The sequence below is a fragment of the Parasteatoda tepidariorum genome, chromosome 10, assembly GCF_043381705.1.
Source record: "Parasteatoda tepidariorum isolate YZ-2023 chromosome 10, CAS_Ptep_4.0, whole genome shotgun sequence".
NCBI lineage: Eukaryota > Metazoa > Arthropoda > Arachnida > Araneae > Theridiidae > Parasteatoda > Parasteatoda tepidariorum.
Window position 1 is genome coordinate 630,299 of NC_092213.1, and position 18,828 is coordinate 649,126.

The 18,828-nt window shown below is 31.2% G+C and overlaps 1 protein-coding gene across 2 annotated transcripts in view; it reads left to right on the forward strand.

Annotated features, from left to right (window-relative positions):
- The window catches only part of LOC107447801 (vitellogenin receptor), a 50,403-nt gene extending 35,960 nt beyond the window's left edge, over positions 1-14,443 (forward strand). Inside the window, exons 23-30 of one of the 2 annotated variants that reach the window (XM_016062825.3) lie at positions 1,136-1,653; positions 2,759-2,982; positions 3,750-3,962; positions 6,906-7,099; positions 8,951-9,179; positions 11,817-11,972; positions 13,084-13,279; positions 14,139-14,443. In XM_016062825.3, coding sequence (XP_015918311.1) covers positions 1,136-1,653; positions 2,759-2,982; positions 3,750-3,962; positions 6,906-7,099; positions 8,951-9,179; positions 11,817-11,972; positions 13,084-13,279; positions 14,139-14,321 — 1,913 coding nt within the window. In that variant the 3' untranslated portion in view covers positions 14,322-14,443. The remainder of the gene's footprint in view (positions 1-1,135; positions 1,654-2,758; positions 2,983-3,749; positions 3,963-6,905; positions 7,100-8,950; positions 9,180-11,816; positions 11,973-13,083; positions 13,280-14,138) is intronic. The other variant, XM_016062826.3, reaches the window with a different exon arrangement.
- The last annotated feature ends 4,385 nt before the right edge of the window (positions 14,444-18,828 follow it).

The following is an 18,828-nucleotide window of genomic DNA, read 5'->3' on the forward strand; positions in this document are numbered from 1 at the left end:
AATGCTTTGACATCAAACCACGCTCTCATTAATCTTTTAATTCACTAAAAGTTAAGGTATTCTCTAATAAAATCAGTTTCTAATCTCTAGTGTAAAGCGAATATAATTAGTAGTCACGAATAACAAAACAGAGCTCTGAATATACGATGGTAAATTTTTCGTATGAGCATTCAAAACAACAGGGAAAAATCTAATTTCTCTTAAATCACAAGATTTTTTATTTAACTTCGTTATTTTCCTTTACAGAGCACGACAACTTTATTTTTAACGGTACACAAAGGTATAAAGGCGCACAAATTGTACAGACATTCAACATTCGATTAATAGTTAGAGAATTAACTATTTAACTTGTAGTAAAATAATATGCAGACACCTCTGTAGATAAATACAAATTTGATATGCTGAAAGACAAATTCTCATTAATGAACTTAAAAGTTTTCGAATTTTATCCTAATTTGTTGCTCTCTCAAAATGACTTGTGGAAATTTCTCTCTAAATATTTAAACTCTTGCTCTAGTATTAAGCCTCGATGTCACCGTAAGTCTCAATTTGCATTTATCTTAAAAGTAAGAAATTTAATTCAAATAACTGTTTTCCCTTTAAGTGTTCAGTATTTTTCCATACTTTCGTCATATTTTGGTTCCTAGCAGTGTTTAACTTCCAAATGAGGGTAGGTATCCCTTGTACTACGCCTGAATACATGAAAAGACAACGAAAGTAAAGAACAAATAGTTACATGACTGGACATACTATATTTTTGATTATATAGATATATTACCTTCCCTAGTATTAAATAATCTCAAACTGAAGAGAAGATAATCTTCATTCGCTTCAAAAATATATAAATAGGGAATTCAATTCACGCCTGGCAAGTCTTTAAAATGGTGGCTTGTTTCAAACAGCATGAAACAAGTCCCTATTTTCTATTTATATATTTTTGAAGCTTTCAATCTGATAAAACTTCAGTGTCTTTCAATCGTGTGCACCTATGATTCACACAAGCGCAAACAATCCCTTTTACGTGTAGTTTCTTAACATTCGCAATCTCCTGAAAGGAAATCTATTAAAACTAGAACTGTCTTTTAGGGCTTCACTGAAACGTTGGTATTAATGTTGGTGTCCTTTTCTTTTTCAGTGTTAGCATGCACAGAGTTCTTCTGCGAGTATTCCGGTGAATGCATCCCATGGACAAAAGTCTGCGATGGAAATTCTGATTGCACAGATGTAACGGACGAAGGACCCCAATGCTATACGGCGTGTAGAGACAACGGGGGTTGCTCTCAGAAGTGTACTAAAACTCCTACTGGCTCAAAATGTTCCTGCTTTACTGGTTACAAGTTGATGGATGACGAAGTTACTTGTGAGGACATTAATGAATGTACGATACCCGGTTACTGCAGCCAGCTTTGCAGCAATACGAAAGGTGGGTTTAAATGCAACTGCATTGATGGATACGTTTTGGCGCATGATCGCACTAAGTGCAAAGCAGATGGTGGTCCGGCAACTTTAGTGTATTTGCTACCCGACACAATAAGAGGAATTCAGTTAAGCACAAACAATCTAAGATTGTTTTATACTGATGATGGTGAAAATATGCGAGGTATGGACTACGATGCAGCGGAATCAAAGTTCTTTTGGACAGATTGGAAACTTGTAAGTACTTTTTCCAAAAGTAAAAATTCTGACCTATAAGCTTTTGAGCTAATTTCTATGACAGGGGTTTCTCTAGATGTACTCTAGAATAGCCGAAGAGCTTTGATCCTACAATCTCTAGATGTTTACCACTAAATTTTTCCTTATTAAATACCAAAAAGGAGCACTATATTTCTGCCTACGAAAATTTTAATTTCCTCTGGTCCCTTAATAAAAGCTATTTTCGATCTATATCTAAACTTTTTGCTTTGCCAAAGTATTAAATGTTAAAGATTATGCTTCTCAAGAAATTATACCTTCTAATTGCTACAGTATGGAAAATAAGCAGCTTTTTTTAAACATTATGTTTATAGTTATTGTGTTTTGCAAATTTTTTAGGAAACTGCTAGAAATGTTTTTACTCCCTTTATCACCCTGAACGTAGCTTTATCAGTTTTAATTTTGAAGAATTTTTCCCATTAAAGACTAAGCAGCATTCTTCAAATTTAAGTGAAATCTCTAAAATTTAAAATCTCTGCTTGCTTTTATCGAAACTAGTTTTATTCTCGGCACTAATTCCCTGTTGAGCAATACTCTTTTACATAAAGTTAGTTTTGGTACCTTATTAAGAGACTGGATCGTAAAATGCTTTAAAATACATGAACTTAATAAAAGTAATAACAGAACTGTGTCCGCTTTCTGAAAATTGCGATTTTAAGTTTTCGTGCAAAAACTTAGTTCACGAAAATACTATCTATTAAATTTTGAATTATCTATATGTATGCGAACTTGGGAACTTTCTACAAAGTTTAGGAGAAATTTGCAAACGTTATTTTGCTTGGCAACAATTAAAAATGTCCCTTATCAGTAGGAAAAATTTGATTCATTGATTCTGTCCCCTGAAGGTTTAGGTTTTTTAGGTTTTCATTAAAAAGTGGGTTGTTTGAAGGTAACACTAAACACAAAGTTCCTTTGCAAAAGTTTTAATGTTTTATTGCACTCTAGTTTCCCGCCATCTTAAAGCTGTCTGATAGTTCATCAGCATAATTTTCAACAAGATAGTTTTTTTAAAATATTGCTTACGTTTGTACAAAATTTTTACATTGAATTCAAATGTTTTTTTCAGAGCACTTTGAATAGCTATGCACCAATAACTAATGAGAAGACTACAGTGTTAACGGCTCCCATACGACCGCATCACTTGAAGTGGGATTGGTTGACCAGAACTTTCTTTTACACGAATGACGAAGGATCCATAGTTGCTTGCGACGAAAGCGGGAAATATTGTGCAACAACCATTCTAAATGCAGCACCATTCGTTAACAGTTTTGATATATCACCAAAGAGCGGGTAAGATAACATTTTATCCTTCCAACAACATACAGGGTAATTTGAAACGTTGTGCCGAACTATTAGAGGAAGCTGGACACTAAAAATGTTGAGAAGGGCATGGCAACCCATAATTTGGAATGTCTTACCCCACTAAATAGGGCTTTGCATTCTTCTACCATACACTTAGCTGTAGGGCATGATTGATACTAAGTGCACCTCCACTGATTTAGAGCCTTTTCTTTCTGCAAAGTTTTCGTGAATCATGCACATGCAGAGTCTGAAATAGGTGAGTCAGTACTCATCCGCGCTGCTGCTTTAATCTAATGCGACAGTCTATGTCCCATGTCAAGCGGTTGATAGTACAAGCATCTCTAGCAATAAAAGCTCTGAACTGTATTGTGCACAGGATGATCAATAAATCTTCTCCTGAAGACCAATAAATCTTGTCCCCCTTGTATACCTTGCCGATTTAAGTTTGTAAATACTTTTACTTAAGGACCCAGTGTCTAATATATTGTGAAACATTTTATAACCCTCATATGTTTGTGCTTTAAATTTCAACAAATAAAAATCAGGAAATTTTAGATTAGAGTAACAGTTTGTATAGTTTTATAGCTTATTAAGCATAAAAATGTAAAATACTCTATAAAATTTGCAAAAATTTTTAAGTAAAATATTTGTAAGACTTTTTAATTCAGAAATATGGAGCTTAAAGTAAAAATCGCATTCTCTTCTCTTATTGAAAGCACTGCGTAATGTTTAAGTATTTGATGTTTGCTTTTTAGGATAATGTTTTGGAGTGTATGGGATGTAGTTAGACAATCTCAATTTGGAATAATAGAACGAGCTGATTTGGATGGAAGCGACAGGGTAGCGATTGTGAAAGCAAATACGTATTGGCCATCTAGCGTTACTGTCGATGAAGTAATGGAGAGAATTTACTGGGCGGATTTGAAATCCTTTATTGTTGAACTCTCAGACTTTGCAGGACGCCAAAGGTTCGTCTTACACTTATTAAAATCACTATTGCTGATGAAGATGGGAAATTTCTTCCAACTAAAGTGGGAGAAATAAAACTCTTTAATAAGAAATATCAAACAAATTTTTAAAGTTTATCAATCTAATAAGTGATATTAATATTTAAACTGTTTAATATCCTTTTCCAATAATGAAAATAAAGAAACAATTGAAAGAAATTAAATTCTTACGTAAGTGACTGTAATATTTTACTAGTTTATATTATAAATTTTACTAATCAAATTTATTAATATACTAAACTAAAAAATGGCATATTAAACAGACATGCTACTACTTCTATTTACAATTAAAAATACCATTGATAATATTTGTAATCAAATGCAAAATAAGTACACGGATTCATAATAGTATCTAGAGCTTAAGATTCAGTATATTTTTATATACTTAAAATATTTGTAGATTAAATTTTAAAAAAAATTTGAAACTTAGATTAAATGAATAATTGTCTCTACACCTTGATAACAGGTGTTTTGTTAAGGACAATGTAAGAATTTTCTAATACTAAATGCAACTTAGAAGAATAGATTAAATTTAAACAAAAGGAATTTGATATAGTACATATAACATACCTAAACAACTGTATTGATCCTCTTATTTCTGTATAGTTTCCTGAAGTGACCTAAATATTCTTCCGGAGGGAAATGCCAACCCTGATTACTAAGGATGTTATGGTTCTCGAATAGTTTCATTGATAAAATGTTATCTCCGAATTATCTTTAGTTTTAATTACTATAATCAAGAATTTCCTTATTTTTAATGACTTTCCTGTGGTATGAATTTTGTAACGATTTCGTATTTCAATATTTGCTCAAAAATTTTAAGAATTTAAATTCTTTAACTTTTAAATTTCATAAGTCAAATTCAATCTGCTCTGTACTAAAATCATACTTTTTAAAATAATTCATCGTGATACTTTTTAGCAATTACGTATATGAATAGGAAATTCTTTGCAAATTTTTTTAATAAAGTAAGAATTTCTCTTTAGTCCAGAACCAATCTTCCTAGAATCCCAAAATCTAGGCATCAAATGCGTGTGAAGAATATTTTGCAATGTTCAGTATTTAGATTGGCTACAACTGAAAGACTTTTTTACTCTTAAATTAAAAAGATAATACCCTTTGTCGATATTTTCTAGCTTAGTTTTTCAATCTAGCTACATCGAGCTGGGATAACCTAATTGGTTGGGCGTTGGACTAGTGTTCAATTGAACGGAAGTTAGAATACAGCCGGCCAAAGATTCCCTATGTATTAAATGGTGACTTGGTGCACGGTAAATCTGTCTGGATAACGAATTCCCCAAAGTTCTCATAACAAATACCTCTGAGGGCACTGATCGAGGAGTTCCCTTGCCTTCTGGATTGGATTCAAAATTATAAGGCAATGGAGGTGAACATTGGTTGCCATAATCTGAAATATGGTTCGGCTGTTATAAAATCTAACTACACTGAATACTTTCACTTTTCTTGTTCTTAAAAAAAATTTTAATGCCACCTACACAATCTGGAAGACTCCCCCAACTAGTTTGAAAATATCTAAAGGCAAGCTTATCTTTTTTATAGTAGAGCTTCCAAAAATTGTTTCTATAAATCTAAGTGGTTTGAGGTAAAGTGCAGTTGAAATGAAATGGTGCAATAAAGTTCAAATTCATCGAAATAATTGCTTAGTTGTGTTAACTTGAGTGTCATATGTATACTGTGATCAATAAAATGTCTGAAATCAGTTTTTTTCGTCACTGATAATGCTACATGAATGATAGGGTATAGTATAAGCTTTTAAACTAATGCTGAGACAGGGTATTCGGCTATTAATGCATAAAAATCTTATTCAAAAGCTCAATCAAAAAACAAACTTTCACATTTAACTTTTGTCTTCAACATTAATCTCGTGTTTTATCAGAATTTCTGTTCATTTAATCTAAGAACATATGGAACAAGAGAGGGGTACACTTGTACACTAATTGTTAATTTAATGTGTTAACTTTTTTTAACGGAGTAAAAGTATTCTTAAATACATAGATTTTAAAACTGAATTGACTGAAATGTGAATTTTTTAAAGTAAATATGAAAATTTTTTAAGATGTTCTTTAATTTGCTTAAATTAAGTTATTCTAATAACTTCTAAGCAATTTTACTTTTTGCTTAGTTTTCCACTTTCTAGTGAACAGGAAAATTTCTTACGGAGGAAATGCAATTCCCGATTATTGAGGATATTATAGATCTCTAGTGTTTTCATATTTATGTAACGTAATCTTATGTCTAGTGCTTTAAAAGAAATTTGATTACTGCAATAAAATCTAGATTACTAAACAAGTTTCCTTACCTTTTTAAACTATAAAGGTATATCTGCGTTTTAAGGGTATAATCTTTAATACTCCTACACTGTGCGTTAACGAGTGACAGGTTGTTAAATTACTCTCACTCTCGCAATTTTTAAAACTTCCCATTCAATATGAGCCGCTGTGACTCAATGGTTAAAGCACTTAATTGTCATTGGGAAGTACTAGGTTTTGATCGCAAATGATGACTCAAAGCCCACTCAGTTTCAAATAAAGATGGGTACCAGCTTGTGCACAATTCTGTCAGTTTGTCACGAAAGCTGGTTGGTAAAGAATGTAAAATTTGTTACTACTTTCGATGAAAACTTCCTTAACCTGTAAAATGGTTCTATCCTCATTGGGTAGAATCCTGTATTTTTAATATCTGAACTTAGCTGATGGATATCAAGTTTACAGAAAACTATTATATTTCACTTCTAATTCCCTTGTTACAAATATACCCCAGTTCTGTTTTATAAATTATTTATTTTTATTTAGTAATACGCATAGAACCAAATTTTCAATCTTGGCAATAACATTTTATGCTTAGTTCGATTTTAAATTAGACTGTGCTTCTTATGAATTACAGGAAAATTCTGTTGCAAGGAAAATCGTATAATCCAATGAGCATGACAGTCTTCGAAGACTACTTGTACTTTTCAGACTACAACGATACCATATACAGATGCAATAAATTCAGTGGCAAAGACTGTGTTCCAGTTCATTCGGACAACGTCAAAGCAGAAGTCACTATGATATTCCATAAAGTGAAGCAACCAAAGGGTAATAATCTTATTTCACAAATTGTTGTCAATAAGTGTGTGTTACAGCAAAAGTAAAAAATAAAGGGCTTCTAACGTCGGTTAAAAATTAGCATATTTTAAGGATTTAATTACACAAATCTGGGTTGCGATTTTATGATAGAAAGTTTTTACTTTTTGCGAAGTAGCAGCAGCACCACTTCCATGAAGCCATTCTTTTCGAAGGTTGTACAAAGTACAACCTGTTCAACTTGACTGAAAAATTTACTAAAACTACTAAATTAAGCACTTAATATATTAACTATTTTATTATACTTTCCAAAGTTGTATATTTTTTTAAATTATCATTTATAGCACTGCGTTAAAGTAGAGAATAGTACCTTTTATACAGAATGTAGTTTTAGTATGTAGTTCAAAATTTGTCAATCAAAGCGGACTTGAGCTACGGCCAACGGGAAACGGAGCTTTCGTAACTCACTCCAAATTTGAACTTTTGTGGAGTTGATCGTTAAACGATTGTTTTTGATAAAATTCGTAATTTTTCATAAAGTCACTATTTCTTGTACTAATATTTTCAATATTTCTATCAGAAAATTAAATTACAATATAGTTAATTCTATTTTGGTCAAGATTTTAACGATTCTTAAAAACACTTAAGGAATATTCAACTGGATGTGGGTTGATCGTTCTACGTAAACTCCAAAAATTTCTTCATATATAATTTTCTATGGTATAGTAACGAAAAATTGGTGCAGCTTTGGAATATTTAGCATGAAAGGAAGTCTGTTTTAATCAAAACATTTGAATTCAAAGCAAAATCGTCTGTTTATAGCAAAGTGGAATAACCAAATTCTAGATATCTAAGCTGAAGTCTTTTGACCGGCCTACTAAGGAAAAAGGGTCAGTGACCCGCTCCAACCAATCGGTATACACTTAATTTCTAAGCAAAAGGGTGTAAACAACTAGTTGCCATTAACTACAATATTGCGGAAATCTGTCATTTGCAACTCGTGAAGTATTTAATTGTTAACTGACGTCATGTCTAACCCGATTGGTTTCTGAATCTACATATGCCATGATTTACCCACGATGACATCACTTGCAAGCTTCAAATTGATTAAATGCAGATTGTCAAGAGGTGATGAAAAAGGCTTGCAAAATATGGAAATTAGATTGTTTTGAGGAATGGATTTGTAACTAATATTGTCCAGGGGTAAGCAAATGCGGTTCCCAGCCTTGTAGACATCTCTATGCACAAAGCATAAATTTCACTTGAAATTTATCAGAATATAACAAATGTATAAGCATATTAGGAATGGGAAAATTTTGCATATACCCACAAAAAATTTATTTTAAGAAATTCAGAGATTAGTCTCGCAAGAAAAAACTTTCTAATTTGAGTCTAGCAGAATCTCACAACAGCGTTTGTTTGTCCATTTAAGCATTCATAATACAAAGATCAGCTTTTAATATAAAACGACCATAGTATTAGATTCTGTTTTTGAGTTCCCTTTTTAAAGAAAGTATCGTTAAGAAATATCAGTTTTCTTAAGGAAAAACTTATTTAACTTTTTACGGATGTCACAGGTTCCATAAGTCACTGTGTTGGCAAATTTGTTATAGGAATTTAGTTATGAAATTGTTTAGAATACGAAGAGGTCGTCCAAAAACCTGACAACCAGACCCTGAAATCCGTGACGTTGCCTCTTATTTATGTTAAGTATCTTAAATAAGTTAGGAAAAAGCAGGTGTGTAGTTTAGTTTTAAATTTGGATTGTAAAACTGAATAGCCATTTTTTTTTCAAACAGTTTTCTAGAGTCTCGAATGAAACTAGCGTACATTCAATTCAATGTGAAAAAATTTCTCTTTCAGGTAAAAATCGCTGTTTTGATAACAAATGCCCACATCTTTGTTTGCCAAATCGTTCAGAATCAACTTGTGTGTGCGCAGATGGTTATGAAGATCACAACGAGACTTGCACTTTAAGTTCAACGGAAGCGCCAACACAAAAGCCGACAAATGTACCAGCTATCACTTGCCCACCGAATTACTGCCAAAGAAATGGCAACTGCATTGTTGTGGGCAATAAACTTTATTGTCAGTAAGTAACTTTTACATAATAAATGCTACAGTAAAAAAAATCTCAGAACTTTTGCAAAATATGATCGGGTGTTCCTCAAAGATCAAAAATAACGGCTGGTGAAGTTCCTTCATATTTCGAAATATTTAGTGCTTGAATGAATTGAAAAATATAAGCAAGGGTTATTTTGGGTAATTTTATTTGACACTATAATATGATTAAACTTTGAAATGCAATAAAATCGCCATTGTTTAGCTTCAAATGGGCGTGTACTAAAAGTTTATAATTTTTCTTTTCATACTAAAGTCCATATTCTTGATAGATTTTTGGATGTAAAAGAAATTTCGAAATTTAACGACGCTACTAATTTTAAAAGGATTAAAATTATTCATGGTAAATAAGTGGCATGTTACTAATTTTATTGAAATTTTCCCTAGTTACAGATATTGACGTCTTATGCCGTGAGAACATAGTAGCCTTTATTTGCTCTAATAACAATTATTTGGTACACTGTGAATGATTATAGGAAGTTGCGAAAGAGTAGCGACCAAAATCTGACTTTGAAACATAAATTATTTAGTATGAAAGAAGCTGAGCAGACTCTAATTCTAAAAAGAAATTAAAGTAATTTGAGTTAACTATGATCATCAGATACTTTAAAAAAGGGTTTTTACGATAACAATTTTTAGCAAAAATCTAAATAGCAAACTGAACTCGAATTTGCACACCGTGTTCTACCCGAATAAAAGTCGAAGGGTTTTTGACCGTGAAGGGTTCTAATACTGTGATACCCAGTGCAATAGATAAAAGTTGGCAGGAGTTAGCAATAAGTTTTTTCGAACATTATCTACTTTATTTTTGACATAGATTCTTAGTCCTTTTCCTATAAAAAAAACTATTCATGTAAAATAGAAATTTGATTTTTACTCTGGTTGGTAGAAGGCTTGAATTACAAGAGGAAATAAGAAAGGTAAATTTGATAAAAAGTAACTTAACAGTTTAAATGGCATAAATGAAGACTAAAAAGGAGGAACCGACTATGTCTTATCACAAAAATGATTGGAGGGCCATCTGTTGCATTTTTGAAGATAGTTTTGACAAATCAATTTTCCCCTGAGTTATTATACAGTGAAGATGGGCCGTATAGTAAACCTTTTAGAGCGCAAAATCTTATTTTCACCGAATCTGAAGACCATGGTAGAAGAGCTGTTTAGGTCTATGAAAGCAAAGATCTTGTTAGTCTAATGTGTTTTGTATAATAACAAATTTGAAAATAAGAACATTCTACTATTAAAGAAACACTAAATTTTGAATTTATTTGTTCATGCAATAAAACTTTTTCAAAAGAATTTTTTCGTATTAAAATATTTCTAAGAATAAAAATAAGTCTCTGACATTAGTCTCAATCGGGACTTGTCCTATAGTTTCAGAAGGTAAAACAAGGAAACATTCAAAGGGTTTTGATTCTTTTTTTTCCTTATGGTCACTCTTCCGTCTTTGGCATTTATTTTAATTTGCTTTTGTTCAGTTGTGTTGTGTTACAACTTTAAAAATAGAGGATGTCTTTTAGAATTTTTTCTGTAAGGATTGTCAGTTAAATTTAAACTCAAAAGTGCACCATAATGAAAATTAAGTTTCACAAAGGAAAATTTGCTTGATAAGTTACATCAAAGTTTATAAATTAAATGTGATCTGGAAAATTAAAAACCAACTCCTCAAATTTTAATAAGGTTTAATTTTCCAAATTAAAAGTGAAATAAAATTATGTAATACATTAAAAACAATTGCCTATTTTTAAAACCTGATTCTCAAAGAAAAGACATTTTAACATGAGCTGAAAAAACCATAAAATCTCTTAAGCCTGTAGAAAGGCTGAATCCTTCTCTAAATTAGAGATTATAATTTACGAATGTCAGTCAAAAGTAAGCTGCTTATTTTGCTATTTTAAACAAACTTTTAAAATTCAAGAGTTTTGAACCATGCTATTAAAAGTTTTGCTTCAGTCTTAAATGTAGAATTAAATCGTACACCTTAAAGCAATAGTGATTATGGTTTTTAGGTTCATTCTATTCATTAAATACAGTGATCAATACTTTATCTAAGTATATCTTAGGAATAAGTTAGATAAGTATCAGAATAAAACCGTAAGTAAAATTGAGAAACAATATTTAATTGGCCTTTTCATCTTTGAATGGAGGAAATACAGCGAGATGTTTGGCAATTAAAGATAAGAATTTGCAAAATTTGAAAATGTTCTTTTCACACACTATATGAATTGCCCTAGATTTGAAAAAATTGGAGTTTCTAAATGCCAAATCTGTTTACTGTATGTGGTTCTCTGAATAAGTGTTAGATTTTGAAAGAAAACTGGGAACTGTGGAGACGTACGTTAGAATCACTCAATTAAATAAGTTTAACAATAGTCTAATTCTAATTAAATGGAGAAAAATGCTTCTTTTTAAATAGAATATTTTAAGAGATACGAATTTCGGATTATAATTTCAATAAAACTTTTTCAAAGAGTGACATCTCTGTTTACAGCTACTGAACTATTGCTCAAATAGATAACTGTAGAACACAAGTCTTATTTTCTACAGCCAATCCTACTGATGGCACTTTTTTTACTGTGATATAAAGCTAAGATTTTCGCATTTTCAGGTGTCCCCCTGAATACCTAGGTGATGTGTGTGAGAGGCGGGCAAAAGCTGCTGGTCCTGAGCCTGTTACAGACTACAGCTGGGTTGTAGTAGTCTTCTTAGCGCTCATTGTCATTGCCATTATTGTACTAGTCTACCTTTTGTGCCAGAAAAATAGGTATTTAATAAGAGTACTACTATATTAAATAATACTGTGTTAGATTTACTAATTTGAAATTTTTAAGTTTGAGATAGATAGTTATAGTTGGATATCTCATGAAAAATCTGTTAATTACAATTGCTCGGTTAATATAAATGGGAAAAGCGAATAATGGTTCTAAGAAGCATTTGTGGGAATTTGGGAAAATTAAATTTTAAGTTTAAAAAATTGGTAACTATTTGGGCCCTGTTATTTCTTGTTCGCAAGTAATCCCAAATAAAACTGTTTGTGCCCTAATGTCCATACTCTTGGGGTTTTAGTGCTACCAAACTAGATTATTTCTATTTCATACATGCTTGCTCAAAGAAAGCTTTTCCTCAGTGGTAGTAAAAAATATTGAAGTGCTATTATAGGAAAATACTAAAGTCACCTTTGGCCATCACTTGAAACTTATTAAGAAAACTCCTGGTCCCCCTTTTTTTTCTATGTTTAAATGTAGTTAAAAATTATGTTAAATTAAAATTGTTGAAACAGAAATAGAACATGAATGCAAAAGTTTTGCTACCATTACGGATAGATGCCCAAACTTGCATAAATTATATATTTAAGTATACCCATTTATTATGAAATGGATGCAGCTCTAAGCTGTAGGGTCTCATTAAAAGTTTTAAATGGTAAAAAATTTTTCTATGCTTATAAATTTTAAATAAAACTGGTTCACACGCTAAATTTCATTTTAATCATGACTTAAATGTGTCAAAGGTAACGACTGATTTGAACTTTTTGACGCAAATATACTCGATTAGGCCTGTCCTTTAATTTTTGAGTAGCGCCCCCGAATCTAAATTTTAGTTTATTCTTTGCTTCAAAATTGTTTACCGTTTAGATTTGCATGCTTTCAACTTAAATGTAAAACAGTAATTTAGTTTGGGTTGAATTCTTGTAACTGAAATTCATTGATAGAAAATACTTCGCGTGAATAATATATTTTCATGACCATTAAGTCTAAGTTATTTGGTGTGAGCCTTCGAAAAGCGGCCTTAAAACTTTTCACTTGAGTGATATATTGCATTTGTGATAAGTTAATCGCAGGCGCCATTTTTTCTAATTTTCTGTCCTGTATTCTTAGGGAGAAGTTGAGCCGAATGAGTGAAAACGTTGCTGTGACATTCAGGAAGTCTGGCTTTGGCCGAAAAAGTAGCCGCTTGATTATCGACGGAGAAGATGGTGGCGCCTGCGACGAACTAATGCTCGGTCAGGCTGATGCTCTAAAAAATCCCTCACGTAGTTTTGGTAATCCACTGTTCGGCAAAAAGCCACGTGTGGTAAGATTCTTTCGCTTAGCAATTAAGACTTATTGAAGTGTCAATTTTCAATAATTCTGATTATACAGAGAGCTTCATAATATAAAATTAAACGAAATGATGGTTTTTAAAACTTCAGCTGATTTCCTTACAAAATCAAAACATAACTATGCAACTAATTTTGGATTTGTAATTTAAATTCTTGACTTACGATTTATGAAAAATTCTTTTATAACTTACCCGTTTGGAGAAGGGGAAAACTGAAAATAACGCAAATCACGAAGAAAAAAAGTTAAAATCTGATCATAAATGCATAGTGCTTAATTATTTTCATAATACACAAATTTTTCTGTTTTCTGACCCCATTGGTGGCTGTAAAATATTACCTTAAACATTCAATTTGTTTTCATTAAATGAGTTTTGAAAAATCTTTATACCATGTAAATCTAATCTAGTAATATTTCCAGAATGCTGTAAATTTATCTTTATAATTTTGAAAAGGTTTAAAATTGGGTTGAGGAGAATTAGCAGATGTTTATATGAATTCACAGTAAAGTAATCAAACGACAAATTTTTAAGTTAACGTAGTGAATGACCATTTCAAAGGGTTACCTTCTGCAGATAGTGTGATAATGTTGCGCTGTATGATTCCTGGTACAAAGACAACTCAGTCATATTGTGAAGGAATAAAAGTATTAAACTTTCTTTTCTTTCACGATTTAAGAATGATTATTTATGAAAACCGTTTCAAGTTCAAAATGGTCCTAATGGCTGGCCGGAAATTCCTAGAAAATCTTTCTAAATGTCTACTAACATTTCAAAAACAGTGTCTACTAAAAACAAGTGTCAAAGAAATCTAATGCCCAAATATTTATTGCAGTATCCCGATCCAGAGTCCCAAAATGATGGGGACTTTAAGAGATGGCCGTCGTACGACTCCGAGGACTCCGCCTTCGTCAGTGAATCTCAGACTCGCGAGGGTTCTCAACACCGTGCGGACTCTAATTCAATGAGAGTGAGAAACTTTGCAGATCGTCTTGGAGAGTTCTTCAACCGGAATTAGAATCTTCAGGACAACTGGATTTTGTATATAATTTGTACATAATGTGTAAATTCGTTGAACCTGTTTGCGCATATTTTTAAATGTTACGTTTTTAAACTAATAAACTAACCCATTTTATTTGCTTTTGAGTCTGTCTTACTTAATAACTGCAAAATCACGAATTTAGAACACTTTCTTTGAAATTGCAGAATTTTAAGATTTTTAAATCTTCATGTTTTTATCAACTTTGTCAAACAGTCGGACAATGTGGCATACGGAAAAATTCAGAGTGATCACTAATTTTATTTTAATAAAACTTTACGATAGTTTTCCCTTCAGAGGCCACTATATCATTGGGAAAAACCTGTTGTGGCAAATTCCGCTTCAACTACATTACTAAAAGTATAAGAAAGTGAGCTCATATAAAACGAGAGTAAATTATACAGGAAAGTGAGCTCATATAAAACGAGAGTAAATTATACAGCCTTGCATTTTTAAGAAAAAAACATTTAAATTTTCTCAGTTGATAGTAATCGTACCGTACTTTGCTCGTATTTTGATATTCTGATATAAACTAAATTTCATACCTCAAATGGAAGATGAAATAGTATTCGCCATGAAGGTTTTCTCCTGTGGTTTAGTGTCCTCCTAAGTTACTATAATTCTTTTGACAAAATAAATGTTTAACATTTAAACGTCTGAATTCGTAGTCTATGTGCAGGATGATTATAGTAAAAGATTTCTTAAGCGGAAATATTTTCTATGTTGTGAGTTGCACAAACTATTAAAGAACAGAAAAGAAATTTCTTCCTTATTCCAAAATTTTAAGTAAAACTCAAAGTAAAAAAATTTTATTTAGGTTTACTAGGACTATAAATGATATTACTTGGAACTTATTATGAAAGTCATGCTTGAAGCAAGTAATTTCTTCATAAATAGCTTTTTTCACTGATTTCTTGGCTAATTTTAATTTCTGCCATTTATCACTAAAAATTTGCGTTGCTTGTTTCTTAATATGCCGCCAGTTGTAGACACGAGATGTACTGACCCATTTGAGAATCTAGGTTACCGTTACCATGGAAATCTATTTGATTTTGTGCAACACGGGGGCGCCAACTTTGAAATACTTGCTGTTCTTAAATATTTACTGAAAATCCAGTAAATAAAATTGATGTACTATTAAAGAGTTTACAGTGTATAGAATTTCATGCGTGCAAATCTTTATCTTAAATTTAAATGAATCTTGAAATATACTGAGATTGAATTTAGCTATTTAAAAAATTACATTCACTCTATGTAGGTTTATATACGATATTTCTGGTAAGTTACTTGAATTTTTTTAAAGAAAATTAGATTTTATATTAAGGTCTTACACTGGAAAAATGTATTCCTTGCCTCACAAGAACTTTGAACACACATTTCCAAAAGTTTCGATTGACATTTTCAATAGTTACATCTGGTTGTATTAATAGTTATTATCTATGTTCTGTGATATATTGGACATAATTTAATTCACTCTCGTAATTCGGAATTTTTAAAGAAGGTAAAGTTAGAAGTTTGGCTGCAGTAACTTTTCGAATGGTTTTATGACATTTGAGTCTAGTGGATTTAGTTTCCTGATCAAAATGTGATGCATTTCCGTAAAATGTAGTAAAAATAAAAATTTATAATTTTCTTATGCAACCAGGTGGCTTCACTAACCAGAGCCCGTAATTGCTTCATCACTGTTTTTTTTTCTTAAATATAAATATTTACCACAATTTTATAGTTTCAAAATATAAAACTATTGCACGTTTTGTAAGAACGTTTTGTTAATCGTCACGAATTAGAGTATTTACTTGTTGAAGAGACCATAAATAATTTAAATGAGGAACAATTTTATCCCTATTGAATTTTTTTTGTTTTAAAACTTTCTCCATGAATGTTACACTTTATATATTTGGAAACATGTAATCTGTCTTATAAGGAAACAAATATCTCGTAAGGGAAAAATAAATTTTCAACAACAACGAATAAATAGCCAATATCTGAACCAAAAAAGTGGAAAAAAATCACAAAGTTTCTTAAACTTGCAATGAGAGATACTTAAAAATGTTTTAAAAAAACTTAAATTGTATTTAAGTAAGAAAAATCAAATTTAATCACTTTTACGATTTAAATTTCTTTAAAGCTACAGATTTTTAAGTAAACAAATTCCTTCTTGTTTTTTTTTTAAAAGTTCGGATTTCAAGAGTTACAGGATTCATTTGATATAAAATGGAAATTATTTATTCCCATTCTTATGCGAAAGTTTTTGTTTTTACAGAAAAACATTTTGTTTAGTTCCCGCCTTTTTCTTGCCCACCAGGATCTTGTCTTCAAACACAATAATGGGAGATCTTTCGGGATTCATGACCACTCAACTTAGTCACGTGATTAAGAGAAAAGGTAGTTTTCTTGATAATTGACAAAAATTTTAAGTATTTTTAACAAATGACCTTATTTCCGTTAGTGTTAATTTATGTAAAATCTATATTTTTAAGTCAAATTTTGTCTGAAGCCAAATATCTATGAGTGAAATTATGTAACAGAAATGAAACGTATGAAAGTTTCATTTAGATGAAGTGAAAATGAAGCATATTATCATTCAATTTAATGTTGTCATTTTGGCACGCACTGTAATTCTATAATGATTGTCTTTTATATATTTCAAATCCTTCTCAAATATAAAGTGAAGTGAAAACAAATTAAGAGTACACCGAGGGAAATTCAAAGAATCAATAATATGCAACACATAACTGAAATCCTTATTTGATTAACAGAAGTTGATTAGATCAAAATTTCATTAATTTATCCAACTGGTTTCAATGTTATTCATTTCACATGAGTGATTTAACAAATTTTAATGATTTTATTTCTACTTATTAATTTGAGATATCTCTAATATAAACACATTTTTAACCTTATTTTTATCATAAAATTTATGAATTTTCCTGTATAAAGCCAAAGCTTCCAAATAAGGCTCTATTATATATTTTGCCATTTGGGTAAAAGTAAACTTTAGACGAAAAGACTCAAAATCCCTCTTGCCATTACGCTTCTGTATCTCTGCAAAGAAAGCATTAAATGGTGTTTTCAGAAAGACCAACTCATTTGGACTGAAATGAGTTGGTCTCTTTATGTTTTTAAGATAGTTTTGTCTGAAAAATCAACACAATTTAAAAAGATTTAAGCTGGTTCGGATATAAACCAGTTTGATTTTATCAATTTGAATTGAAAAAACAATATTATTTACTTTGTGTTAAGCTAGTTTCTAGGAAGAAGAAGAAGAATATAAATGTTTCATACAGACTTATTATTTTCTTACTTTTTGTTACACGTGAGTCTGTCTGAAATTTTCTCTCCGAGGAACTTCAAGTTGCCGTCGAACTTTGTTTATGAGCTATTGTTGCCGTTTCTCTGGTTTCTCTGTTCGTAAATTAATGCTAGTTGCGTGAATTTATCCTAATGTTTGATTTGTCTTCTGGGTTTACAGTACTAGAAAATTGAACATTGGTACTGACACATCATATATATATATAAACTGTCAGTTATATAATTAAATAGTCCCGCAGTGCACTGATCGTTAAGACACGGTTCCCAGCAGATCACCAAAGTCAAGCATCACTGGCTGCGGTCAGTGTGCGGGTGGGTGACCACTTGGATCAGACTGCGTAGGGACCGAGGGTGTGCGGTATTGGTCCTCGTTAAACTGTTCTACCGTAAAGTGCTCGACTTCGCGTGCAGGTCGTCGGGCTACCGAAGCAGGGGTGCCATCCCCTCCGCAGAGGATCAAAATTGTGATGGCATGTCTTCGGATCATCCTCAGGGATGTTTCCCTGACCGTCGCCAATAGCCCATTGTGCAGCTCTAGTGCGACGTAAATTAACTACAGCAACAACATATATAATTAAATAAAATGTGTGTACAGCGATATGAAGAGTTCGTTAAAAGTAAATTTGCTTATTTAAAACTTTTGCAATTGACGAAAAGTGATTTATGTCATTCAATTTTATTCAACTGGGGGAAATATAGTTTATAGGAAGTTAATTGAAATATAATTTAGGGAAAGATTCATTATAATATACATAATTTTTTTAAAGTTAATTGAAAACAACTGAAACCTAAATTTATAAAGAAAGTTGATTGGTTAAAAGGTCTTATCATTATATCATTAGATATAAAATAGATTTAGATCATTATATCATTTAGATTTAGATCCTAAATGATACAACTTATATCAATTAGGAAAAGTTAATCAGCTAATTGAAACTTTTACAATTTGTGAAAAATTAATTAGTTATCTGAAATTTATACTATTTGTAGGTTAATTGGTTAATTATAATTCTTGATTTTATAAAAAGTTGATTTCGCAAATGTTCTCAGTTGTCTCGAAGTCAATATGTCCGAAAGTTGAAACTTACTGTATGTTACCTATGTTTCTGAAATATTATATATTTATTGATGCGAAAGATTTTAAAATTAACTTTGTAACCAAAGAACAGTCCAT